This window comes from Pimephales promelas, chromosome 20 (genome assembly GCF_988280905.1).
Source record: "Pimephales promelas chromosome 20, fPimPro1.hap1.1, whole genome shotgun sequence".
Taxonomy (NCBI): Eukaryota; Metazoa; Chordata; class Actinopteri; order Cypriniformes; family Leuciscidae; genus Pimephales; species Pimephales promelas.
The window spans coordinates 21,886,213-21,913,628 of NC_142788.1; the positions used below are offsets into that span (position 1 = coordinate 21,886,213).

Genomic DNA, 27,416 nt, shown 5'->3' on the forward strand with positions numbered 1-27,416 from the left:
ACGCAACTCCTTACGCAAGATCAGCAATAGCCTAACCGGATGCAGCAGAGGCACAGCACTCTCATGCAAGTGACTGTTATCACGCAGTAAAAAAAATAAAAATAATAATAATAGAAAAAGAAAAAAAATAGAAAAAAAGCAGGACACAGACACATGAGCAAGCTAAGCAGTACTGTAAACACATTCTTGGGTTACTCATGCTGGGTCAAATGAGTTGTGAGGGGGTCATTCACTAAACAGCTTGTGTTATTTCTCAGCCTGTTCAACATTCAGTCGTTGATGTGGAAGTGTGAGGGGTAATCTCTGGTATTTATTCTGTAAAAAAGCCACAACTAGCCGGTTAGATTTTTTGACAAAATGCCGCGTTATGCTCTTCAACCCTTCCACTGCTTGTCGTCTTCTGCACTCGTCTCGAACGGTGTCATTTAGATCCCCATATCTCCCAAGACTCTTCACTGGCTTCACAGAAACTGTTGGCATTGCCTCACCAGTATGTGAGTAAAACACATCAGAATGATTTATCTACTATCTGTCCTTTAACTATCGAGATACTCCTTGATTTAGAGGGCTTAAAATGCATTCATGCTTATTCAATATTATTTGTTAACTTTGCCAATAACCGATTAGTGTAATACTACTGTAGTCATGGGTGTCATGTCAGCCATGTATATTGGTGGTAGTCACATCCCAGAAGCCAAGCGCTCTCCTCCTACTACCCATCTAACGTATTCTCATCCGAGTCATCCCAAGGCGTCATATACGACACTTTTGCCAAAGCGTAGACATCCAACGCACATGGCAACCTTAAGCGTCAAATGAGACGCTTCGGTCATGGTAACATTGATGTTATCTTGATGTAACATTGATATAAAGGCATATTTTAATCAGTGTTTAGCTTCTAACAGACATAGCTATATCAAGCATAGTAAGTTTTATCATGGCTGTCAGTGTAAGGACAGTTGCAACCACCCCAAAATGCGACTGCAAATGTCCCTGATCACAAAAGCAATGTGCAAGCTTTTCATAACAAAATTGTAAATTTATTAAAGAATTTTATTGAACAGGTATTTATTAAAGAATATTGAACTAAGGCCCTTGATCCAAGTCTTGTGCAACCAGGCCATAATGTTTCACAGTTTTTAAGTAAACGTGCAAATTAGCCAGTAAATACGGCTTTGCCAACGATTGTGTAAAAGTGAGAAAATAATTTATGTAATTTGAAAGTAGTAGTCATTGAATGCATTTGTGCCAAAGCAATGATAAATGATCCCCGGTTTAGCCCAGATTGACTTCTGTTCTGCTCACTCTGATGATTTTTTTTTAAGTGACCAAAGTATTCATAAATCCATCCTAGCATTTAGAAATCTATTACATTGAAGCACAAATAAAATAAAGAAATTGCCAAAAATTATATTAAAGATTGATTTTATTAATGACTTTGCAGCCATCCCCTGCTATTGGGTGAGGTGCAAGATTTAACTGTCTATTAAAGTATAATAATTCTCTGATTTTTCTGCAATAAGTGTTTAGTAGTTTGCATCCCTGATTATTTATGTTGTCCAATGGAATGCTCTGGCGCCCCCCTAGGGAGGCTCTCCTCACACTTTGAAAACCCTTGAGTTAAAACATCTTGAGGCAAAAAAACAATGCCAATTCAGTAAGTGACTGGTTTCTAAACGTAAAAATATAAAGAACATGGACAAAGATGAGCTGAATTAACAATATATTGCATAAACAATTGAAACCATAAAATATATCAAACAACCCAAATTAAGATAACTTACATTTGTACACAGCCACAACATCATATGAAAAGTCCTGACCAGCAAAGACGAAAACAGGGAGTAAACTGTTAAAGCAACCCTATAAGGCCACTAATTGGGATCTGATAACAGGCTGCAGGCCATCAGACTCAGCAGTGGGTGCGGCTAATGAACTGAAACATGAAAAAGACTGAACATGCCCACCAAGGTAAGGATATGAACTGCTACTTGTGAATCACCAATTTTAATGGTTGGAAGAATCATGATATCAGCAATTTCCCTCAGGACAAGTTGATTTAGCTGACCATTTCTGCTGGAGGGCTGCTCATGCTGTACTAAAGGCAGAGAATGGCTAGAATAAGCCAAAGCTAAATTGTGTGCTGAATCCAATTTTAAATGGTCTTAGGCCCAGGGATCTCCAACAGCTGCCAACTTTCATGCAATGGGTCTCATTCATGAAACATTCGTAAATATACGAGTAAATATGAGAGTGATTTGCGCGTAAAGAGACCCTCCCGAAAACTCTTCTCCTTATTCACAAATACTTCGTAAACATCAGTTGTGATAGTGAAATGTGTGTGTGTGTATGTTAATGAATTCCAATCAGTCGTAAATGGGATGCACGTGCACGTTCATTCTCAATTACCATAAATCCTGTCCATATCTGACTGACATCTATACATACGCATATAATAACATGAATGCGAATGAAAAAGAAAGATTTCTCGGATGCAGAAATTGAAATTGAATTATCTAAAAGTTCATTCAAAACGCCACATTATATTTTCAAGCGTACTAGTGGCCTATCAGGTCCTAAAAAAGGAAGCAGCATTAGCCTACAGTTGCGGTTAATGGAGTTTCATCTGTTAATCGAACAGTCCCATATAAGTGAGAAGAAAATGGTTCGACATTAAGCTTGACAGCAAAAAACGAATTACTTCACTTCGGAAAACTGGAGAAGGACCATAGACAGTATAAGAAATGGACAGAGCGATCTCATTGGAACTCCATTGAGACGATTGAAGCCTGTTTTTGTTTTTTTTAGCACTTCCGTCCCTGACGCGCAGACTCAAACAGAGCTTGACGACGTAGATGTGACGTGAGCAACCCGTCTGTCTTCTAGTGGATGTGGCATGAGAAATCTGAATCATTCCCTTCCGAAACTTGCAGAGGTGGAGAGTGTGAGTAGGAGCTGTCCATGAGCTAGGAGAAGGAGACAATTCTGCTAGGTATTCTGATTAATTATTTTGTCATTTTGCCTCCACGTTTCCCCGATTGCCCGCGAGCTTCTTCTCTTTTCCATACGGTAATCTCTCTACTGTGCGACAGAGAGTCGCGTGGGTATGACACAATCGTTAGCCTACTTTCACTAAAACTGCTTCTACGGGGCCATAACATAAGCTACAAGGTAATGGAGCATTTTATACATTGTCATTGTCGTGTTTCTTTAGAAATAAATAAAGGATAAATGGGGTCTTCAAACGCCTCGGATGTAAAGTTATTCGCTGTCAAAGTGATGCCAAAATGAATGGGAGTCAATGGGAATGCTAACGCAAGTGAAGTTCTGCTACAAGATGGAAGCTCCCGTGAGGCTTCAACTTCCGGTTGATGGATTACCCTCTTGAGAAGGACCGCCATCGATCACCAGATCTGCTATTACTGGCTCTCATAATAAAAGTTAAAAAAAAACACGTATGTGATTACTATATAAAATATATTTTTTTCAAAATGCTGTTTAAATAGGCCTATGTACCCATTGGTTAATTAAAATGCAGCCTTATTAATGAGCAAAACGTTCGGATGTTAAGCGCACCATTTACGCATGGCTGGGAGCAGGTGTAGATTTCTTGCGTATCAACTAACATTTGGAAAATACGAACATTTAAATGAATCAGAAAATTTACGCCAGAACCACTTTACACACGATTTACACACAATGAGCGTGAGACCCAATGAGCGTAAGACTCACGCAATTGAGCCAATTCTCACGCTCTCACGCCACACCCCTGATTTCTCACACTAAAGTGTCAAGCCAGTCGGCAAAATACCTGAAAGATAAGGTTATCTATAAATCCACCAGTTGAGCCACTCGTGATCAACTAGTTTTACCGCAACACTGCTCCTGGAGAGCTAACAGTTACTGTCCTGCAGACTTCAGTTCCAACACACATGCCTGTAATTATCAAGTAACCCTGAACAGCTAGATTTGCTGGTCCAGGTTTGTTTGATTGGGGTTGGAGCTGTAATCTGTAGCTCTCCGGGAGCAGGGTTGGAGACCCCTGGCTTAGGGAAATATGGACCTGTCTCCATGGTGACCCCTAGTGGTCAGAAGAGTGTAAATGCAACAAAAACCCGGGCCAAACATGCATTAAAAACCCTTTTATAAATCTACTGCAAATGTTTTATTGAAAGTAAAATCTTAAATGTAATTATCTAATCATTTAATGATATTATCAAGTGTATATATTTTATCAATTGTCAGGGTTTGTTTTGTTAGTTCTATGTATGGCTCAGCTAAACATGTCAATAAAACTATAGCCTACCTACCATTATTAATTTTAATTATACTAATGTCTAATTAAATAGTCTACAAATGTAATGTTTGATGATCGTGTTATTTTACATTTGCTACCAGCCTAAATATTAAATAATGTTTTATTACACATTTAACAATTGATTTTTGTTTTTAGTACAGTTCCAATTCAAAAGTAAATGATTTAATTTGGCAATTAAATGTTATAATCAAATTTGAGCGACGGCCCAGTAGGCGGGGACACCCATGACAACAAACCGGCCATTCCTCCAATCTAACACCTCGCTGCGGCTATCCCTGTGTGATGCTGCTGACAAGGTACTCGCTCGTCACAGAGGATCTGTTGTCCGCACAAAATGCCGAATAACCATTCGGTTAATGGCAAACCCTCCGTTAATACGAGGAAACATAAATCGGGTGACTGCCTGGTACACACTCTGCCTTTTAAATAAGGAATTAAACCCTCAACGTCTGTTAAGACGTCACAGCACGCACTCAAAAGCAACCTGACGCGAGCGCTCCTTTCATGCAAGCTCGCGGATATTGAGGGAAAGAAAGACTGAAGGCAGAAAACTGACCGGAGCTTACAACATTGTTTGGGACGGCGAGAGGCTTGCAGAGGGGAGGTAAAGAATGCAAGGTAAGGGCCTAGATCTCTGGTGCACCTCTCATGTCAACACAATTGCATGCATTGTGTAGGGCAGGCTATATCCTGTAGACCTTTTAATAGGCTACAGTATTGCAGAATGTTATGTTTTTATCTGTGCTCAAGATAGGCTTATATTTAATAACGTAATAAAATTCCGTGCCGCTTTCTATCTATTAATCCACTTTGGATAAATCCAGCTTGATTTGGATTTGTAGGGTCTCTGAGTTTTTTTCTGAGGTAAATATTAGATATGAACACTTCTATTAAATTAAAATATTAGGCCTAGCTGTTGTAATAGATAGTTTAGGTTATAGGTTATATGGTTTCATAAAGTAGCATATAGGCTATTTCATTCACCATAGTCAACCTGAATGTTACAACTTTGTCAAAATGAAACAGTAGCAAGACTAACGGACTGGCAGCAGCAGAAGGTGCCTGATTCTTGGAAATGAGGGTAAGAACCAAGATTTGTCAGTCACGCAAGGTAATCTATTCCTCAGATTTATCCTGGCAGCAGCTGAATCCTAAATAGAAAATGGCCTTAGTGTATCAACATGCTTGAAGTGATTTTGAGAAGAACTCTAATGCTTTGTTCATTTTTTTTATAACACAGTATTTAACCCTAATATGGAGTAATCTCATAGTAGCCTACCCCAAGTATCCATCTGGCTTGTGTCTTGGTGAAAGCTAATTAATTACGTTGTAAAAATTTAGGAATTATTTTAAAATAAAAAACAAAGAAAATTGAACACAAAAATCTTAAATATTTATTGACTTGTTAGCCATTTCCACTCCCTAATATATGGAAAAGTAGGAAAAGTCTTTTTGTATTTCACACAGAAAGCAAGTAAAGGGCACTCATTTTATAATCCCTTATTCAGTATGATTCTATCTAGTGCAACAGTGGTATATTTAATGAGTAAAATATTTAAATTAAATATAAAATTAGGTTTTTACATGTTACTGTTGTTAATAAATGTTTTATTGGCATTTCAATTCAATCTGTTAAATTTCCAATAAATAAACATGTAATATTATTAGTAACTGCACTTATTAATGCAAAACCATAGAAATTTGATTCAATTAGGCTTTCTTTGTGATTAATAATCCAACCAACACCACCAAATCAGGTACTATCTGTAGAAGTTTGTGGCACCAGAGCTACTGCTCTCAAATGTTAGTCTGGAACCCTTGAATGTAATAATTGTAATTATTAAATAATAAAGTAATATTAAGTAATTTAAAATGAGAATTTCTTAATGCAAATTAGTTTATTACAGTCTTTAAAATCTCTGAAAATGAATGCAATCAAATGAATGTAACCAATATTTCTATTCTAGCCTTGCAGCAATGTGGTGAGGATCCCTGAGTGGTCACCATGAAAGGAGGAAATTCAAAGTGTGCTTTCTCCCTGGGCTTCTTGGTGGGCAGCACGTTGTACGTGTTTTTGAGACAGGTATGGTTTGAGGAGAGCTTCAGCTGGCAGCATGATGGCAAAAGCAACCTTTCTCCACTGGAGCCAGAGCAAAACACCCCCAACATTACCTGGAGAGTGGAAGGGTCTGCCCTGATCAACCTCAAGCATCCTCACCAGCCAGGTGCTGCAGCACCCTCTAGTGCATCATTTATGAATGAGCGCAACATGATATGAAATATTGCAACTTAAAGGGATACATTCTGTCATTATTTACTCACCCTCAAGTTGTTCCAAAAGTGTATACATTTCTTTGTTCTGCTGAACACAAAGGGAGATATTTTGAAGAAAGTTCGTAGCCAGGCAGCTACTGTAACATTGACTAAGGAAGTCAATGGTGCCCCAGAGCTGTTCAGTTTCCCACATTCTTCAAAATATTTTCCTTTGTGTTCAACAGAACAAAGGAATTTATACAGGTTTGGAACAACCTGAGGGTTTTGTTCGACCTTCATAGAAGGGGTCCCTGTGATTATGTAGATATACATGTCTCATTCTAAGGTAATAAAAACATTACGGTTTATTAAGTAAGTTCTTTAGACACCACTGAAATCATAGTTATGGATGTCATATTGCATTTCTGTTGCTAGATACTAAATTTTTACACATTTAATCTCCTTTAATCTCATTATGTCTGCCCCCATGTTAAATGAAATCGGTTTAAACAGTTTTCTGATTAGTTAGGGTGCATATAATATTTAACAAATTTATTAAAAGGACTATTCTTTTATATATGTGTAAGACATTTTTAAATGGGGGAGAATTGTAGAGTACGCCTTTTAATATACAACTCTCAGTTTAGTTATAAAGACGTCTCTAATGAACAAAATGGTTTGTATTAAATTGCAACATAATTATAGAATTTGCTTTAAATACACAGGAGAGGACAGTCACATTGCAGACGAGCTGTTCAAGAAAGTGCGTATCCTGTGCTGGGTGATGACAGGGCCGAGTAATCTACAGTCAAAGGCTCGGCATGTGAAGGCCACTTGGAGTCGTCACTGTAACGTAGTTCTGTTCATGAGCTCTGAAGAAGATCGCAGCTTCCCCACAGTGGGCCTGGGCACAGGAGAAGGCCGTGACCAGCTGTACTGGAAGACTATACGTGCCTTCCACTACGCCCTGAAGAACCACGTCGATGAGGCAGACTGGTTCCTCAAAGCAGACGATGACACGTTCGTCGTTGTGGACAACTTGCGCTGGATCCTGTCAAACTACACGGCAGAGCAGCCCATATACTTCGGCAAGAGGTTCAAGCCGTACGCTAAGCAGGGCTACATGAGCGGTGGGGCAGGTTATGTTCTCAGCAAAGAGGCCTTAAAAAGGTTTGTCGAGGGTTTTAACACTAAAGTGTGCACTCATACAACACCAGTGGAGGATCTAGCGATGGGTCAGTGCCTGGAGAAAATGGGGGTGGTAGCAGGAGACTCCAGGGACACGCTGCACCGGGAAACCTTCCATCCTTTCATTCCTGAACACCATCTTACTGGAAAGTTCTCCAAGACCTTCTGGTACTGGAATTACTGCTTCTACCCAATTGTAGAAGTAAGTCACACACACACTTAAAACAATTTTTGGTAACACTTTACAATAAGGTTAATTAGTTAACATTACTTAACTACATTAGTTAGCATGAACTAATAATGAACAGCACTTATACAGCATTTATTAATCTTTGTAAACGTTAATTTCAATATTTACTAATACTTTATTAAAATCTTGTTAACATTAGTTGATGCGCTGTGAACTAACATGAACAAATAATGAGCAGCTTTATTTTTATTAACTAACATCAACAAAGTTTAACAAATACTGTAACAAATGTATTGCTCATGGTTAGTTCATGTTAGTTAATACATTAACTAATGTTAACTAATGAACCTTATTGTAAAGTGTTACCCAATTTTTAAACACTTATACTAGCGTTCAAACATTTGCGGTTGGTAATATTTAAAAAAAAAAAACATTTTTGAAGTACCGTAAGTCTGTTATGCTCACCAAGCTGCATTTGGTTTGTTAAAACAGGTGAAACAAATGTTATTACAATTCAAAATAGATGATTTCATCTATTTCTGTAATGCAAAGCTGAATTTTCAGCATCATTACTCCAGCCTTCAGTGTCACATGATCCTTCAGAAATCATTCTAGTATGCTGATTAGGTACTGATTAGGTAGTTTAGAATAAAAAATAAAAATAAAGTAATACCCCTATCTGAGATGGAAGAGATTGAACCAGTTTACGGTGCTACTGAACCTCTAGTCCAATTAAGGGACGTACTCTGCTGGGGTGATGCTACACCAGTAATGCCCAGCGGGGCCCCCACTGTCTGCTGCTCTTACCCTTAACGATGCTCTCAGCGACTTCTTATACTCTCAACAGTATAATTAACTTACTCCTTCACTCGCCTCATTGGAGTGAAGACTATCCTGCACTCCTTCAAAATCTCTTCCAGTCAGAACAGTATTAAAGCAGTACAGTAAAAATAGTCGGATGAACAGTGGCACAGTCTATTTCAGAATTTGTCTTCTGCATTTAACCCATCCATTTTAGTGCACCTACTTTAGGAGTAGTGAATACATAATACAAACTGTGGAAACACGCATGAATGTCCTTCTTGACATTTCTCTACATTCCACAGCTTCCATTTCGCTCAGCAAGCTAATTAGTTATAACTTTGTTTTTTCCAGAAGTTAAACTTATTTTTTTGAAAAGCTTTTAGAACTTGAGTACCATCTGTGCCTGAGAGAAGAAAACACTTTAAGTGTCAAAAGGAATTTTCCATTCAATATGTAATATTTTGAGAATGAATAAAAATCAACAACATTGTTTGTGAACAAAGTATACAGTGAAAATGAAATAAAGCCCCATTTAAATGCCACACTGAACTAGCAAGTCCTTCAGGTGATTGCAAGTGAAATCAACAATGGATAGGTTTGATGGGGATCGTGTTTGTCGATAGCTTGTCTTTCATGCACATGATGATGTGATTTGTGACTAGACAGCTTGTGACTAAGAATAAAAAAAAAACTAAAACATAAACAATTTTGTCTTGCCATGGTTTTCAAAATGGAAACAAAATTTAAAAATAGAATGATTAAGTGGATTTGTGTAACTTCTTAAATTATAATAATAAATGACTTAAAACATTTTTCTTTAATCTTTAAAAATCAAGGTTATAGTGAAACTCTTATAATGAAAGCAAAAAGGATTTCAGTAATCTGAAGCTTATTTTTTTTAAAGCACTGAATTCTTTTAAAAGTGTATTTTTGGAGCTGTAAAGTTGTTGTTTTAAGGTTCTTGCAACTAAATGGTATACTTAAACTTAACAACAACAAAAAATAGCAAGTATTAACACATCGTTTATATATTATAGCTGTATTTTAATGTTTACAGATTTGCCCCATTCACTTCTATTGAAAGTGCTGGGGAAAGTCTAAATTAATTTTATTTAAAGTTATGACACAAGTGCTGACGATTAAGCTTAACTTGTAATGAACCCAGAATATTCCTTTAATGCAACCTATCTGTGACCATGTGGAAATATGACAGCATCTCTTATGTCTGTTTTCTCCCTGCAGGGCCCACAGTGCTGCTCTGACCTAGCAGTGTCTTTTCACTACGTAGACCCTGAGCTAATGTACACGCTGGAGTACTACACTTACCGTCTGAGGCCCTATGGCTACCAACACCGCTACCAGCCTCCAGTGCCTGCTGTACTATCGTTGGCTTCCCACACTGTGAAACCCACCACAGAAGCTCAGGGATTTGATGAACATTTTAAAGAAAAGTTAGTTTCAACTTATACCATGAATCCCAAAGCTGAGAACACAAAGACTACTGAAACAAGAAGTCACAAAGTCACAAATGCTTTCCAGGGAAAAAACATAACGGACAGAAGCACAGCATGATTGTGAATATGCAGAAAATGTTGCATTATGTAAATCTAAAATTAAATCACTGAATAATTTGAAATGTGATGAGCATTTTAGATCATCCAGTGTCCTGTGCAGATGAAGTGGTGTGATGTAGTGGATACAGATCTGGGCTAATAACCAAATCTGTAGGTTCAAACCTCAGCAAAGAACACTTTTTTGTGCCCTCTTAGTAATTTGCCCAGTTACCCATTAGTCACTTTGGACAAGTGTTTGCTACTTAGGCTACTATATGCTCAATGAATTTGTTGATAATCCCTTGCTTTGTGATTGCATTGTATTGCTGTTTCTGGTCTGAGTGCAGTAAAAATGTCTGCTTTACAAGCCATATTTCATCAATGACATAGGCGGATTGACCATGGGCAATTGGGCAAGTGGCCTGGGGCACCACGCCAAGGGGAGCATCACGCAAATATTTCTTTTCTAGGCCTATATATACCCTTAAATCTGAACGCTCTAAATTCACACATTGTTTAATACTTTTTTTTTGTGTCTGAAAATGTAAACTAGTGGAAAGGCACCATACAGATAATGTGAGTGTGCTGTGCAGTTTCGCGTTTTTTTTTTTTTTTGTTTGTTTTTTTTTGCAGTATGGAGTTGGCAATGAGAAAGCATCAGTGTTTTGCAAATGTAGCAAATTATTGCTGTTTAAAATTTTGCTTGGTTGAAGTCGCTACATTTTATGCGTTATTGAACGTTTAAGTAATAAAACATTCAGATCAGATAGGTAGTATTTTTATTTACAAAAATCATGTTTTATACATTAAACAGCAAAAATAACAATAAAATAAATTGAAAGGCATGGGATGTAAGTGGAGAATTAAATTTGAGAATTTATAATGATAAATGTATTATTTGCAGTACACTGAAACAAATCACACCATAGGAAATCATGTTTATTTTATTCATTTTATATAAATAATTTATTTTGCTCTATCACTTTTGTAAAATAAATTGTTTTGCTCCAAAGAAATGTCTTGAAAAGAAGCTGTCATGACAGGGTGGTACAGACGATTAACTGGATATGAAATAATCCATTTGCCTATAACCCACGACGAAACCTGCAACAAATTGAAAAAAATATATAGGCATATATATAGGCATATATATATATATATATATATATATATATATATATATATATATATATATATATATATATATATAAGAGACGATTTATATTTACAAGAAAAGCAATAACAGTCATGCTACAAGAACAAATGCTGTGGTGTTAGGAAGATACATGTTGTAATATCTTCCGAAAGCCTGCAGGTGGCAGAGCAGCCTCACTGAATTAACGTTACTCGCCTCAGTTTGCATTTGTTGAAGAAGATGCCTCCTCCGCTTGTTTCTGGATAGTCTTTCCTCAACGGACGCCCAGTTTCTGTCAACACAAATACAGTAAGTCTGGGAGGCTTGATAGACTGATGAATTTCTGACAGCGTTACCGATAATATTTGGCTACTTCGTCATATGTCGGAGGTTTAACCCACGCGGTACAATAAACACAAAACTATTGGATTCATCAGAATCCGATTAAAATCGTCCTTATGATCAATTAGTTCGAACAATATCCTCATAAAAGTCCTTTGTTCATTAACCAATTCACAGTTCTCGCGGTGTATGTTTTTGATTCCTCAAAAGAACCTGCTCATAAGAGTCGTTTGTGATTCGAACTGCTGCTCGCGCTGAATATTAATTTATTCCGTGCATCCCGCGAGGACAACTTAGTAACGTTAACGTTAGATTAGTTGCACCAGCCTTTAATTCTTAAACAGTAGGCCTAATATCAAGGTGACAGTCAGATAAAGTCAGTAGCATAAGTAACTAACTTTGTCGTATAAAGTGGGTGGGACAGTGTGTGTGTGTGTGTGTGTGACTTCTATGTTTTTCTTTCACAACACAATATCAATATGATTAGTCCCGACTAGAGATTATACACGTCGGTGAATACGTATCAGAAGTTTTGGGCTACTAACCGGTCATGAGCATGGACACGTTAGACTGCCTTTTGTTTTGTGATTTCACCGGAACGAATGAGTCTCTCTGGAACGGCGCATAGATTGCAGCGCTCCTCCGTGTGAATACTGTGCACGAGCACCAACAGAACACTGTTGTGTTTCGCCACTAATAACAGCGGCAACGCGCACTCAGCATGATTTCAATGACAACTATTTAACAAACGAATGAAATTGATACTCTAACTGGAGATGATTCGTTTGTGTGTGTACCGCCAGATGTGTCAAAAAGTGTTGGGGACATGTCCCACACGCAAATTACGCCCGTCTAAAGCTGTTTATCACAAACATCAGTGAATTGAAGAGAAAGGCTGTTAACTTACCAGGGTCAGCGCTTCGTCTACCCATGAGTCCAACAAAGATATCGTGCATTTCCCCTGAAAGACAACATATATTAAGTTTTCTTCAATTATTTTTAAACTAGCCTGTTCTGAAAGCACTAAAGGAAGACCAAAATGTCTTACTTTTACGTTGGGGTGGGAAATCATCCGTGTCTGGAAAATAATAAGATTCGTATGAACATTAGCACGTCTCACAGAATAATAAAATAAACAGAAACTGCTGGAATAATAGGCTACAACAAAAAATATCTGTTAACTCACCGGCGTTTCTGCGACCCATTAATCCGACGAAACTGTCATAATCTATGTCATTATACCTCTTCAGCAAGTTATGAGCCGACAGCCGCAAACTTGGAATCTCCTGTGCATAAAATTACATTTTTATTTTAAAACTCGGCTAAACTATATAGTTATTAGATCATCGTTATCTGCCACTTACGTTTGAATCTGATCTTTGAGATTCTGACTGCTGACAGCTCGATTCACTCCATCGGGTTTCCAGCACCAAAACCAAGAACAGTAACACTAGTCCACGGTACATCTTTACAGATCAGTCTGAGGAGAAAATATTACAAGAAGCTACGTTTCATAGCGTCCTTTTCTTTGTTAAACTTAGTAACATTTACATCAAAAATTAAAACACAAAGTTTCCCTTTTCCAATTCCAATTTGTTTAATCTCTTAATATACAGTAGCCTATAATTTACCAATAAAACCATCAGGAGTGAAAAGCTTTGTTAAATAAATTTTTAACAAATAATGATAAAAATAACCTTAATGCAATACAATGTAAAATTGTAGTTTAGTATAGTTAACATAAAGAACATTTTACATGTATTGTACTTACCCGAGCTGAGGAAAATGGTCTGTGGAAACAGCTGAGTACAGTTTCTGGTCAAGGAGTTAAATCCTTTTGTGATGGACTATCAGACAAGAGACACAGAGACCGGGATTCTCTCCTGTCTGATTATTAAATGATAGCAACATGTACGTAAGTCCAATCAGATGTCGCAGTGTAGGTGTGGTTTAAGGGTTTGTAGTCTGCATCAGCAATGACCATGCAATTGAGATCCTGACATCAGAGGTGTGAGACATTCCTTAAAAGGACAAACCATTGCCCCTTTTGTCAAAGCCCTATCATCAATTACTCAGATTTGAATTCTTGCGATTTTAATCTCATATCTGTAACTTTGCCAGGTTTTTTTTCCCGTTCAAGGTTACTATACCATCCTTGAAGGCAACCGCGTCTCCCCGCATGTACGGGCCATACTCAAGCGTTTGCGTGAGAGCACATCTAAATGTCATGTTTGTTGACTCATTAAGATTATGCTGATATCTATCCAAATGCTACTTTTCTCTGCTAAGTAGGGCCTTATTGTTGTATTTTCCTCCTGACTGCCTAATTGGTGTTGTCACTGGCGGGAATGTAATCTCTCAAGGAAGCAATTACACAGATGGAGCGGTGGATGATGAGAACGGTGTCTCACGGACTCAGTGGACATCTTGAGGGGGCAACTAACTGGCCTGGCGACACACAGGGTTGATTAGTGGGAACATCCATTAGTTGCTGCCCACACTCAGTATGCAGCATGCAAAGGGCAGCTGTACTTTGAAGTTCCTTGTGGAGAACTGATTTGATCAGTTCATCAACAGAAGCCAATGATAGCAACAGCTCAGACATCCAGCGCTAACCCAATTCCACATCAACATAATAAATCCTATGAGACTCTGACACATCGTCAACTCTGACGCTATCTAAACGAAAACTTTGGCATGTTGACCTTTTTGAGTGCGTACAATTCCAATTTAATATACAGTATATATATATATATATATGTGTGTGTGTGTGTGTGTGTGTGTGTAAAATAAATAATGTGTGTGTCCAATTAGAATATTCTACCTATATTTTCCTTTGGTTAGGTGGATTTACTTATAGGGCATGTTTTTTAGTGAGTTAATGTCAGCTGCTCAACAGTTTGTCCTGTAACTCAAACAATGCATTGCTTTAGAAACGCCAAGGTAATGGGTTCAATTCTAAGGGAATGGATAAATTGAGCATAAATGTATAGCTTGAATCATGCAATGTAATTTGCTTTAGATAAATGCATAAATATAATTTAAAAATGTAGTGCATAATTACTGCATTGAGAATGAGATTTAAAGACTATATTCTTTAACTATTCATTTTGTGCTTTGTCTTTAGACTATGTCTGAGGACAGTTAGCCTTCATTATGCAACAGGTGTTTTTATCCAATTCGACTTACAAGAGAGGAACAAAAGCAATTTGTCAATGAGCCAACAGTATTCATAATAAACAATGCCAGTTTATTTAACCACTAGATTAGGAAGCACACTAAAGAAATTTAACTCGATTTGAGATGCAGGAGAAATGCAGAGAAGGAAAGGTTTGTATGTGTGTGTGTGTAAGTGCATTGGTTTAAAGGGAGTGATTGGAAGCTCATGAGACATGAGTGTTGATAGGGGAGAGTATTTCTGAATGCAAATTACTTTACAAATAGTGGGATATTATAAATGATAGTCAAGAATGTTGACTGGGAGTCCTACAAATAAAACAGTGAAGACTTTATGGAAAAAATATTTTGGGAATAATGTTCTAAATATAAATAATGTTTACTGTCCATGTAATGTTTACTGAGCCCGATCAATAAAGGATTTTGAAGGCCGATATATAGCGATACAAATATTTGTTTTGTTTTGGTTTTAAAATCCGATATTCCGATATATCGGCCGATATTTTTTATTCTTATTTTTTTTATTTCAGAAACGCACAACAAAACATTAACAGATTTCCATAACATTAGTTATTTTTAGTTATTTATGAGTTTTAACTAAAATAATATGATAATGCATTTTAAAAAGAAAATGTTTCTTTTTGTATTGTCTCAACAGAACAGACTTAGGATAATGGCATTAGCTAGCTTTGTGGTTAGCTAGTCTATGATGAGCCATAATTTAGCAATGGATAAAGTCATACTGCAAATTGTAAAACATAAATTTTCAATATAACAGGCCAAGGAGAGATGATACGTCTCATTGCTATAACTGTCACGCTCTATTAAAGAAATACCTCAGTCACATTGTCAAAAGTTAAAAGGACAGTCAGTCAACTACACTGTAACAACGTAATGTGACTATTACTAGCTAATTCCGCTTTACTCTCTGCTTATTTAACAGCAGCAAAACTGGACATGATAGTAACAAATTTTGTCATGCTTATTTGAGTTAAGAGAACTGATGGGGATGTTCTTTCTAATTGTTATTCAAGCATTGTATGTCTCGTGTCGTGACCAACTCAACGAGTGTTGCCAACAGGAACGGTGTAGAGTGCCCTCTGGTGGACAAACTATACAACTCCAACACTCATGACATGGTTCAAGCGTGTTTCGTCTGTTTTTATTTTATTTTTGAAATATTCATTTATCGGCCACTATAACTGCCGATACAGATAGTTTGGAAAATGCCTAATATCGGCCGATAATATCGGCTTGCCGATATATCGGTCTGGCTCTACTGTCCACATTTTTATATTCCACATTCTGGTTGAAGCTCATAAAGCATTTCAACAAACAATGGATCCAGTACTCTTCCCACAGCAGGCCAGTTATTTCTCACTGCAAGGGATGTTGGTGAATACGCTGTTCCTCTACTAAGCAAACCATGTGTGTTTCATAATGCTTTTGATGCAGATGTTTGGACTTAATTGCTGGCTGTGTTAAACCACAGGAGACAGTCACTGCCATACTGACCGAACTATGACTTGCGGGGCCATGTCGTCTGAAACAAAGGGCAGGTCGGAGTTCCAAATGGCTGGTTTTCCCAAAGGTTAGCGGATTAGCATTCTGATGTTTTAGTAATTGAGTCCCAACCCATATATGTCTCTTCCTGCTCTGCATGGATCTCGCAGCGGGTCAGATTAAGGATATGGGGATGGATGGGAGACAGATCTAACAGCAGTAGGGGAAGAAAAAGTAATTAATTGCATTCTTCCATAATTAATGACTTTTTCTTTCCCTTAATCACAGAGCCACATCCTGGGAGTATCAATGAGAACACCATAGGACTGTTTATTTTCATGCTAGGGTGGAGGGCTTCTGCCGCTGAGAGGATGACGACAGGAAGAGGACGCCTTAGTGGTAAACTCGTGACAATGTTGCTATCAGCATTTGATATCATTCAGTGCACTCAAAACGTGAGGGGAGCCATATACTGCTGCCAAGCAAGAGTTTACTGCAATTATCTTTGGTTGTCATCTAAAGTATATGTTTACCGAAGGATGTGCACGAGAAAATGTGAATCAGTGCGGACAAAATCAGTCCTGATGTTCACGTTTCTGTTGATTTCCTGCGAGATAGACCTGCTTTTTTTGCTTAATGTGAAATGAAGCAGTTGCATTTTGTGGCAGCTGGTGTTTGAAAATTATCTTATCTGTACCTGCTAATGTCATGAGCCCTTCACACGTTTTGTACACCGAGTACTCATAGTAATGGCTCACAGTGAGTTAAGTTTGCATTACTAAGAATTCAGGTGACTACAAGAGTTTATTCTCTATTCTGCACTTAGAAACATCTTTCTCAGGGTCACACTCTTTTCAAAAGGTTTTGGATTTTCTGTTTGGTCACTGTCAAGGGTTTTGCATAACTTCCAGACACTTTCTTGTGCAATTGTCTCCATGACGTTGTGTTTGTTCGTGCTTGGAGAAGGAAGTAAATGAGATTTGACACATGATGGAATAATGACTGACAAGCCATTTTTACTGGTCGCAGCCATGCTCAAGAACAGCAGGGTGTTGGCAATAGCTTTGTGCAGACTGGGGACAAATACAGCTAGTAAGATCCATAGGATGTCAAGTTGAGACCAGAAGGGTGACTGATCACTGTTGTGCAAATATGATTTGAAGATTTGAAGTCATTCAATTTTTATGCTGTAGTTCATGTAATATGGATCAGATTTATGATTGCTGATACGGCGACAAATTGCACACTATGGCAAAATCTCAGCCTTTGTGTACAAATGACCTCACTGGGGGTATCTAGAGCCGGAGTTTTTGGACCTGGAGTCTACGGACCCCCAAGGGAGGTACATTTGATATTACTGTTTCACTTATGTGAAGAATGAATATTTTCCAGATAATATTTAAATATTTAACAATTTGTGCATTATAAAAGCCAATGAATTAATCAGGGGGAAAATATAAAATATTATCTTTTACAGTATAAATGGATTTTTATGCATAAACCTGCTTTTATATTCTATGAGGGTCCCTCATATTTCATAATTATATTTGTCATATTTATGGGTCCTTGGCATGAAAATGTTTGACCTGTAAACATCCCCTTATTCTTCTTCGATCCCCTCCCTGCAGCCAGGCATCTGAACCGGGTCTGCAGCATGTGATGAAGCATACCTGAAGTTATTGCCACCACACCAACTGCTGTTAAATGCCAAGCATGACTCTTTTTCTCTTTCCCTGTGTACGCACAGTGGTGTCCTTGGAGTGGAGTCTCAAAAGGAATTTAAGCAATTTAAACCTTGTTTGTAGTTGTTCCATATTGAAAAAATCAGCATTGCTGGTTATCAGCATAAGTTATGATTTGCATGCTAATAGCAGCAACAGATGCTGGTTTGCTGGTCCTCAGCATGGGAAGCAGGAGTGCTCGTGGACCAGCCACACTTGCTCAGTTTTGCTTGAGAACAGCATGACTATGCTGTGGGTCCACTATACACTATACACTCTAAAAACAAATGGTGCTAAATAGCACCAAAAGTGATTAATTGGCTTGTAATCATAGGGGAACCACTTTAAGTGCCATCTTTGTCATATGGTGCTATGGAACCATAAGAGGTGCCATAGAGCGTGTTAACCACAGAGAACCACAGAGGAACCGCTGAAGAACCAAACTGGGCTTAACAGGTTCTTTAAATGGTAGTGGTGCTATATAGCACCATGACAACCGCAAAGAACCCCTGAAGAACCTTTTTTTTTTTTAGAGTGTAGACCAGCATAAACCAGCCTGGACCTACAGTACATGGAATTCATCCTGGATTTTTCAGCATGCAGGCTTGCTGTACATTGCGAAATAAAATGCTGTTGAATCTGCACTGCAGCTAAATCTGTTTAAGACCATCTGACATAAGTGGTCTGAATCAAGTGTCTCCATAAATTAAGACTGTTGTGAATAAACCAACATTTATGACCTCCACGTATATGTACAGGTCATGTCTATAATGTAGCAAATTACGTAGGCTGCAGGCTGTTCCTTGCGTCTGCTGTGTTGGCAGGGGCTGCGAAAGGCCACGAAACCCCTATATCTGCAACTTTCTATTAGACTTTACAGTTCATAGTCTTGTTTCTATTGATGCATTAGAATGGAGTTGAGCTCAAGGACAGAATGACATTTATGCGGTCCACTACCTCACAAATTTGTGCTGGCTTTTATGGACCGAGGCGGAAAAGCAGCAAATTAGTGCATTTCAGAAAGAGGACAGCACATGCAGAGGAGTATCGTAGAAAGCTGATAAAACTCAAGAGCTATTAAAAGCCAGGCTGGAGGAGGGTCAATGAAGTGGCGAGGCTTAGGGGAGCTAAATGTGAAGACAGGTTTTGACGGGGCATCTAAGGGTTGATTGCCAATGAGGCACTGGGGGTGGCTGTGTGTGTAAGGGACGTGTCTGACAGTGGGGTGAGCTCAATGTAGCTCAGAGTCCCCCGCTGCTCGTGTCACCCAGAGGCGACACAACAGAGCCATAAATAAAACGGACAAGAGGAAGCCCAGTCCTTCCCCTGTTGCATGTGTAACCCAGGCCCGGATTGGCCAACTGGCAATTCTGGCACATGCTAGAAGGGCCGGTGTGATTTTCTATTGTTTTGGGCCGAGACACAGATAGTTGCGTGTTCTGAGTCAGTTAACACAGTCAGAGCGTAAAAATACGGGATATTTTTGGTGGGGGCAGGACATCAATTTTAGGGCGGTGTATCGATTCACATGTTCAATTTCGATTTCGATTCAAAAGCTCTCAGATCGATTCAATTTAGATTCTCGATTCGATTTCGATTCCTGATTTGGTTCTCGATTATATTCTTCGACTATAATGAATATAGATGTAATACAAATCCTGTATTTATGAAAAAAAAGAACAGTGGACATAAGTTTACTAGTAGTTAATTAATACAAATAAATTAAGAACTCTTATATAAAACTCTTTTTATTTTAGGTATGCTATGCACTAAATGCATACAATGAATAGACAGGATTTTGATGCAAGATGCAAAAAAGTCAGAACAGTCGCATAGCTTGATCAAACAGGATCAGGTTATTTTATGTTTAACATAGATATAGATAAATAAATATATAAATATTTATAGTTTTTTTATTACATTGATCTTACCTAAATGTGCTTGATGTAAAATGTAAAAGCTTGATTTCAATCTTTGAATTAAATTTAAAAAAGTAGCACAAATAAATACAATAATAGGCTAAAGACACAAATAAAGAGACATTTTGGGGTAGTTTTTTTTTTTTTTTTTTTTTTTTTGGTAGGCCTGTCAGAAACTACAGAAACTGAATAAAGTAATCCAATGTAAAATAACACTGGACAGTCTTTTTAGTCCAGACTGAATTAAATACATAGGCTATTAATTCTGATTGCTTACAATTAATGCTATATTATGTACAACAGAATCAATGACAGACATGGCTGCGTTCACTTTAAGAACTAGTGCGCGAATCCATCATTATAACTTTCTGTCACACGCGTTTAATGCTAATTTAAGACATAACCGACTGTCTTTACGAGGTTACTCACCAAGACCAGAGTTTTGACATAATTTTGCGTGTTTTTAACTGTTAAAGCGATATAATCCAGGGATAAAACTTTTGTTTCTGGCGAGCTGATTATATGAGGCGGATTTAGGCTTTACTGTCTATGTGCGCGCAGTGAAAGACATCTCTAAAAGTGCGCAAGCACGGGATGGTTTAACATTGCTTGAATGTTTAAACTGGTAAAACCAATGATAAACGTTAATTACGGTGCAATGCTGGCCCGATTGTGCAAGTGAATATTCCGTCACGTCCCGACTCCTAAACGCGAGTGTGTACATGCAGTAGCGCTTGCTGGATTGGTAGGGACACGTCCCTAGCATCCCTAAATTCTACGCCCCTGATTTTTAGGGATGGCTGATCCGAAGCGTGATTCAAAACACCTACGTCACGTGACTACGGCTAAACAAAGCTTCTGTTTTTCATCAGGTGGAGTGCTCCGCCGAATCAGGGTTGAAACCCGATGGTGGGCCAAAGACGCTGCGCTTACAAAAGTCTGGGGATCCAGAAGGATGTCTTTATTGATCCTGAGCGAGAAAGACAACATGAAGCCGACTGTGCGTGCGAAGGCTGACGGTTATGCAGAGGCTCTGCTGAAATACCAAACCATCCTCACTGCCCAGACGTTTTTAAGCATCTTCCAACAAACAACTCCACTTTCCAAGTATTTGCAAACTAGTGGAATGGATTTGCTCACGGCCCATCACATTGTCACAAGCACACAAGACAATCTGAAAAAATATGCAAGGGATTTTAAGGTGGTAAAGACAGCAACAGACACATTTGTGCAATGGGCCAATGGAGAATTAAATGTGTGTGAGAGACAGATGCAGAGGTGGAACATGCGCTGCCAAACCGGAGACCAAAGAAGACAAAAAAGATGCCAGGCGAGTTATGTGATGACACAACCATATCAGCAAGTATGAGGTACAAGTGCACAATGTCATTCTGGATACCTTCATTGAAAGTATTTCCCGACGTTTTGCTAAAAACACTAAAACTATACACAGATTTCACCCTGCTTGATCCCCAGAATTTCAATGACTTGAAATGTAACGGTGTACCTGCAGGCGCACTCAATGCCCTGACCGCCAAAGTGATCAGACACGATAGCAGAGCAACTCCTGAGGCCTTACAGGGTGAACTACTTAGCTTGGCTACGCACTGGACAAGCTGAAGGTGTCTGTGCGCGAAGAGTATCTGACCAAGATGAGTACTGAGGATGGAGATGATGAGCAGATGAGTCCAGATGAAGAATGGGATGTTGTGAACAAAACCTGCCAATCTTGCAGAAAATGTCCCATCTGTTGTTATTATGTCCTACAAAGGTATAACCTGCTCACTGACTCCTACCATCTAATCGGACATGGATACAAGTTTCTATTAACTCTGTCTGTGACACAAGTTGCATGTGAGTGAAGCTTTTCCACACTATAATTCATCAAGAATCGATTAAGGAGCACTGCGGAGGAGCATCTTGAAGCCTTTATGTTGATGGCAATCGAAAAAGAGACTCTGGTTTCTTTGGACACGGATTGCATCATTGAAAGGGTAGCGGAGAAGAGCGCGCTGATGCAACGGCTGCTGATTTAATAAGGTAGGTCATGCTTCTTTTTATCATACCCGTATTTTCCGCACTATAAAATGTTCTAAAATAGGTCATTCGTTGAAGGTGCGCCTTATAATCCAGGCGGTGCAGATTATATTTTTATATATTTTAGAACATTTTTCATATATAAGGCGCTCCGGATTATAAGACGCACTGTCGTTTTTCGAGAAAATTAAAGGCTTTTAAACGCGCTTTATAGTGCAGAAAATACGGTATATATTGTGGTTTGGTCATGGTCCTTTTTCTTTATTAAGCAGTTGGGTTGTGTGCATCGGGCCGCTGTGCCATGCTCGTGTTTGCGTGTGTTTTTGGCCGCTGTGCCATGCTCGTGTTTGCGTGTGTTTTTGGCCGCTGTGCCATGCTCGTGTGTGCTGTGAGGGTCCGAAATAAACTTTTTGGCTCACCTGCCACGTGGACTGGTAGATGAAAAAATCCACCAGCCAAGCATATTTTTTTACCTGCCAAAATAATAAACAGCCTTTTTGTGTCACATATACATTAATTTATATATAGGCTATATTTAAACATTTTTGTCATTATATTTCTGGTCTATTATTTTCCATTCTTACTTTTATATACACACATATTACACAATTTACACACATTAAAATAATATACTGTATTTGTTGTGGCGCCTATGAAAATAGTTCTGTACAAATTAAATATATTAATTGTATATTAAATAAATAAAATGTAAATAAATAATAAAATAAAAAAATGTATGCAATAATGATAATATACTATAATTATATTTAAAAAAATAGTTTTATTCTGCCTATTTTTTTACTCCATTTACCCTGACCCGCCACCTGCCAGTGGGGCGGATAGCCTTTTGAGATTTACTCGCCAAACGGAAAATCTACCCGATAATGGGCTTTTTGCACAGCTGCACTACTTCCTGAACTTAAGCCAGCTCCTTGTTTCCTGTCTGTCATTATTGGCCAAATTGATTAATTCAGGTGTGCTTGACCTCAGTAGTCACGGCAACAATAATCAGACACACCTGAATTAATCAAGTTGGCCAATAATGGCAGACAGGAAACAAGGAGCTGGCTGAAGTTCAGGAAGTAGTGCAGCTGTGCATAAAGCCCATTGGCGGTTGGCGGGTGATAATTTCAGACCCTATAATGGACTATAGTCTATGCGCCTCAGTCATATCATGACGTATCGTGTATGCCTACAGACTCAGTGGGACTCTGGGGACGATTTTTAACGTCATCAATTAGTTGGGCCGGTGAAAACCACAAATGCCAGGGACGAATTTTGGTCCCAGTCCGGCCCTGGTGTAACCTCACACACGCTTTATGCTAATTTGATTGATTGGCTGGAGTAACTTGTGAGATTTAGTCAAATTACCTTCTGAGCTGCTTCGACCTGCTACAGGTCTTCGGGTTTAAACTGTGACCTCACATTTTTTCTTTTTTTACCCTGGCTTTCAAGATTTTATAGTCATCTAAATGTTAATTTAAGTCTGAATGCATCCTCTTATCGAAAGAGTTGAATGTTCTGCACTTAGAGACATTTAAGGTTGTTAGGCAGCGTGCCGTGTCCTTAAGGCACATCTCCCATCTGTCGCATACATATCTCCTCTTCAACGGTTTGCCACAGTGTTTCACAGAGCAAAAGGATTCAGTCCTTGCGCATAAGTGGAAATGCAATCATGTATTTTCATTTGACCATCAAAATGCTGATGCTATGTTGGCTGTTCATTCTGTCACAAAGATGAGCAGAGTTTATGAGTTCACTATAATTTTTCATGCTTATTTTTGATTGTTGTGCTGGATGTAATATCTCGGTGTAATGCAAAAAGAACAAATATATACAAACCCTACTGATTACAAAGAAAATATATAGGCACTTGAACTTTTATTATCTAATGAGAAAATTAGTATTCACTCAAAATATATTTAAGGATTGGCTCATAATTATTATTCATAATAATCAGCCTTCAGCTACTTTTTCCAGGCGTTGCCAATCTTCTTTAAAATAAGACTTATTTATTATGTTGTGCATTGTGTTGTCAGGCTTTTCTGATTATTCCAAAAAAAGTTTTGGAATCATATGCTGATGATTATTGTGGTAAGCTGGTGGTTATTGTCCCCAAATTAGATCACAATCCAAAATGAGTCACATTATTTTTCACAGACCTATCATACTGGGTTTTGATGGCAGTGCCCTTTGTATTCTGTTCTTTCCAGTGATCTATAATTAAGGTATTTTAGGTGTTGATTAGAGCAGCAGGGACAGGCTCAGTGACAGTGATTGTCACAGTAAACATATTCGGTGTATTGAGCCAGACTCCTCTCTTTCACAGAATCCAGGCGTCACATGGTCGCAGTACTCTATAAATACATCAGACATGGATTTAAGTGAAATGAGAATGATCTAATGTGTTATAGATGAGCTCAAACTTTTTCATGTGCATGTAAAGTTTAATTTTAAAAAGAAAATTTTCCCTGCATGCTGCGTCTGAATATGCCTATACTTCCATACTGTATAGTAGGCAAAAAGACATGTTTGAGCCAAGTAGTATGTCCGAATTTATATAAAACAGTAGGCGAAAAGATCCCATATGACCTACTACTTCCGACTAAATTCTGAAGTGTGCATCCACTGGAGACTTTACTATCCCATTAGACTATAGTAGAAGATTTGTGAATGGCAGTGAAGTGACGCTACTGATTCCGTAGGCAGGCCACGTGACAAATATACGCTACCCATACTTTTTGAAACAACTCCGATTCGGAAAAAAATGTACGGTGGGATTGGGAATTCATTTTACTCTTTGGTAATTGATTTGATCTTTGGATCGTTGTAGCTTGCTATTGTGAGACATGAGTTAGTTGGCGGAAGGGAGAGGTTATTGAACCGCCCTCACGCCGGTGAATCACAGAAAAAATGTCATAGAAAAGATGAGGGATAGTTATTTTGATTAAAGATTACAAGGCCACATGAATTAAAAAAAATAAAATAATGATGTGCACAGAAAAAAACTGTCTTTATGATTATGACTGTACACACAAAGCATGGCAAGACTTCATCAGAAGAAGAATAGTGGCTGAAAAGGGAAATTGATTGATAGGGACTATCAAACATCCAGAAGAATTCTGTCCAAACAACATAGCACTACGTACTTCAGCAAAGTGACCGCAAACGTCAATATTCACCTTGAAGATCTCGTTTCCACAAAAAACGACCACAGAGAACTTTACAACTTCTATGAAAGAGTTGCAATTGCTAAAAATTTAATGAGACACCAATGGTAAAATGTGAAAATTATGGTGTCATGATCATAAAACCCGGATAGTTGGAGCCCCAAGAAAATTTTAACATATGCGCTGGCCACGTCGGCCTCGAGTCGGGTAGCTGACCTCTAATCCTAATGACAAAGATAAATTAATAATATTAAGAAGAGGATCCATGGCCTCTGGAGGCATCTCTTTCAGTAGTTTAGTCGGTATAGGGTCTAACATATTGTCGATTTAGATGATTTAAGGAGTTTAGAAAATTCATCCATGGAGAACATGGATCCATCATGCCTTGTTACCACTGTGCAGGCTGCATGGTGGTTGTGTTGTAATGGTGTGGGGGATGTTTTCTTGGCACAGTTTAGGCCCCTTAGTGCCAATTGGGCATCGTTTAAATGCCACAGCCTACCTGAGCATTGTTTCTGACCATGTCCATCCCTTTATGGCCACCATGTACCCATCCTCTGATGGCTACTTCCAGCAGGATAATGCACCATGTCACAAAGCACGAATCATTTCAAATTGGTTATTTAAATATTTACGACAATTCATTTTTGCAGATTTATGAAAAATGGCTAAATATTCTGATGCAAAGCTTCTTGCGAGTGAAGTTAATTTTGAAGGGCCCTTTGATTTTTGCTATTTCTGAGCACTTCGGTAGTGAAAGATTCTTCAACCATGCTACAATAGTTGTTCTTCCTTCAAAGTCCTCTGCATGCATCATGTTTACCATTTGAAACATACTAGTGAAACACAACATGTGCACTAGTCTTGCAAGTGTATCTGATGTTCCACTGTAGTCTAGTTGAGGAGTCCAAGGACATTGAATCCTTTCCCTTGACCTCCCTCATCTCATTATATGGTTCTGTCGGATGTTGCTGAAATGAACACTTAAATAAATAAATATACTGACCTGTGAATTAGCCATGTAACCCATTAGATGTATAAATGTTGCAGTGTCATATTGAAGGCAGTGTCCTTTGACACCAACTCCCTCGATACAGGTCTATTATGAGATTCATTCATCAGGTGATTAAAAAATGTTTTTTCTTCCGCTCTTTTATGTTTCATTTCTGCAGATGCTAGAATGCCCATGTCGATACACATCTCTTAGCCCTTCGGACAGGAAATAGCTCAATCAATGTGCCGCAGAATGTGATGAATACATCTGCTCTAATGATGCTAGTGGCTTATTCCAGTTATATTACAACATCTACGACTGACCGATCACTTCCCAACCAGCTCCCAGATAAGGGCATCTGTGCTCTCAACTCCTCTACGCCTCCCTATTCCTTCGACACTCGTCTAAAATGTTTAAGGGAAATTGCAATACGACAGGGATCAGGATAGGCCAAGCAATAACTGAAAGTCAGATTGGAAAGGATTAAACTTGTCTGACTGCCATTATGCATTCACTGATTGCAAGAGGGGGGGGATCAATCTTTACCAGATTTGTTCTTGTCCCTTATCTGCGTACTCAATCTGTTCATGCACATTGTTTGACACCTATAGGCCACAATTCTTTCAGCGCCCAATCGGTGGCAGACAACGACGTCCATTAAATATTAAGATGCCTCTCGATCCTGCAATTATTCACTACTGTTTGCTTCCAAACTGCCAAAAACTGGCCCAAAGCTCCATTTTGTAATGATCACCTCTGTTCCATGTTCACTTTGGCTTTGGAACCAAGAGTTTAATGTGTCTTCGAGACTGAAGGATGAACGCACCAATAAACAACGTGGTCAGACTTGTGAATAACCAGTAGGCCCTGCGGCTCTCCAGAAGGTGATTTATTGCCATGGCAACACACGGCTTCTCTAGGGGTAAAGGCCATGGGTGTAAATGTAATTTCCAAAGCAATAATACAGCTCTCACCTGCTCATTACTTTTGACATTTTTCTCTTTTGTTTCTTTTTTGGAAGAGGACAAAAGAATTGAGTGCCTATTAAAAACATTATTCATGCAGCTCTATGGACTCTAGATCCATTACATACACATAGGTATGATTATTGC

At 38.4% G+C, this 27,416-nt stretch overlaps 2 protein-coding genes across 5 annotated transcripts in view; one reads left to right on the forward strand and one right to left on the reverse strand.

The window, feature by feature from the left end:
- The window catches only part of c1galt1la (core 1 synthase, glycoprotein-N-acetylgalactosamine 3-beta-galactosyltransferase 1, like a), a 31,999-nt gene extending 21,356 nt beyond the window's left edge, over positions 1-10,643 (forward strand). For 2 of the 4 annotated variants that reach the window (XM_089124522.1, XM_089124520.1), the window contains exons 3-6: positions 2,809-4,936; positions 6,286-6,543; positions 7,297-7,961; positions 9,996-10,643. In XM_089124522.1, coding sequence (XP_088980648.1) covers positions 6,324-6,543; positions 7,297-7,961; positions 9,996-10,325 — 1,215 coding nt within the window. In that variant the 5' untranslated portion in view covers positions 2,809-4,936; positions 6,286-6,323 and the 3' untranslated portion in view covers positions 10,326-10,643. Of the gene's footprint in view, positions 1-133; positions 495-1,796; positions 1,972-2,808; positions 4,937-6,285; positions 6,544-7,296; positions 7,962-9,995 lie in introns of those variants that run through there. The other 2 variants (XM_089124523.1, XM_039652826.2) reach the window with 2 other exon arrangements.
- A 425-nt stretch (positions 10,644-11,068) lies between these two features.
- On the reverse strand, positions 11,069-13,685 carry tac3a (tachykinin precursor 3a). The gene is made up of 7 exons (XM_039652828.2): positions 13,555-13,685; positions 13,148-13,263; positions 12,970-13,069; positions 12,832-12,861; positions 12,691-12,744; positions 11,658-11,733; positions 11,069-11,410 (listed from the first exon to the last, which is right to left on the reverse strand). Exons 2-7 carry the CDS (start codon positions 13,247-13,249, stop codon positions 11,392-11,394), a joined length of 381 nt encoding a protein of 126 aa, XP_039508762.1. The 5' UTR covers positions 13,250-13,263; positions 13,555-13,685; the 3' UTR covers positions 11,069-11,391.
- Between the last annotated feature and the right edge of the window lie 13,731 nt (positions 13,686-27,416).

What these genes read in the sequence shown, in the direction of transcription:
- tac3a (XM_039652828.2), bottom strand. Translation starts at nt 13,249, where the DNA reads ATGTACCGTGGACTAGTGTTACTGTTCTTGGTTTTGGTGCTGGAAACC. An exon ending in AATGGGTCGCAGAAACGCCG is followed by an intron (nt 12,862 to 12,969) that starts GTGAGTTAACAG and finishes ATTATTTTCCAG; the next exon opens with ACACGGATGATTTCCCACCC. An exon ending in TAGACGAAGCGCTGACCCTG is followed by an intron (nt 11,734 to 12,690) that starts GTAAGTTAACAG and finishes TTGTGTTGACAG; the next exon opens with AAACTGGGCGTCCGTTGAGG.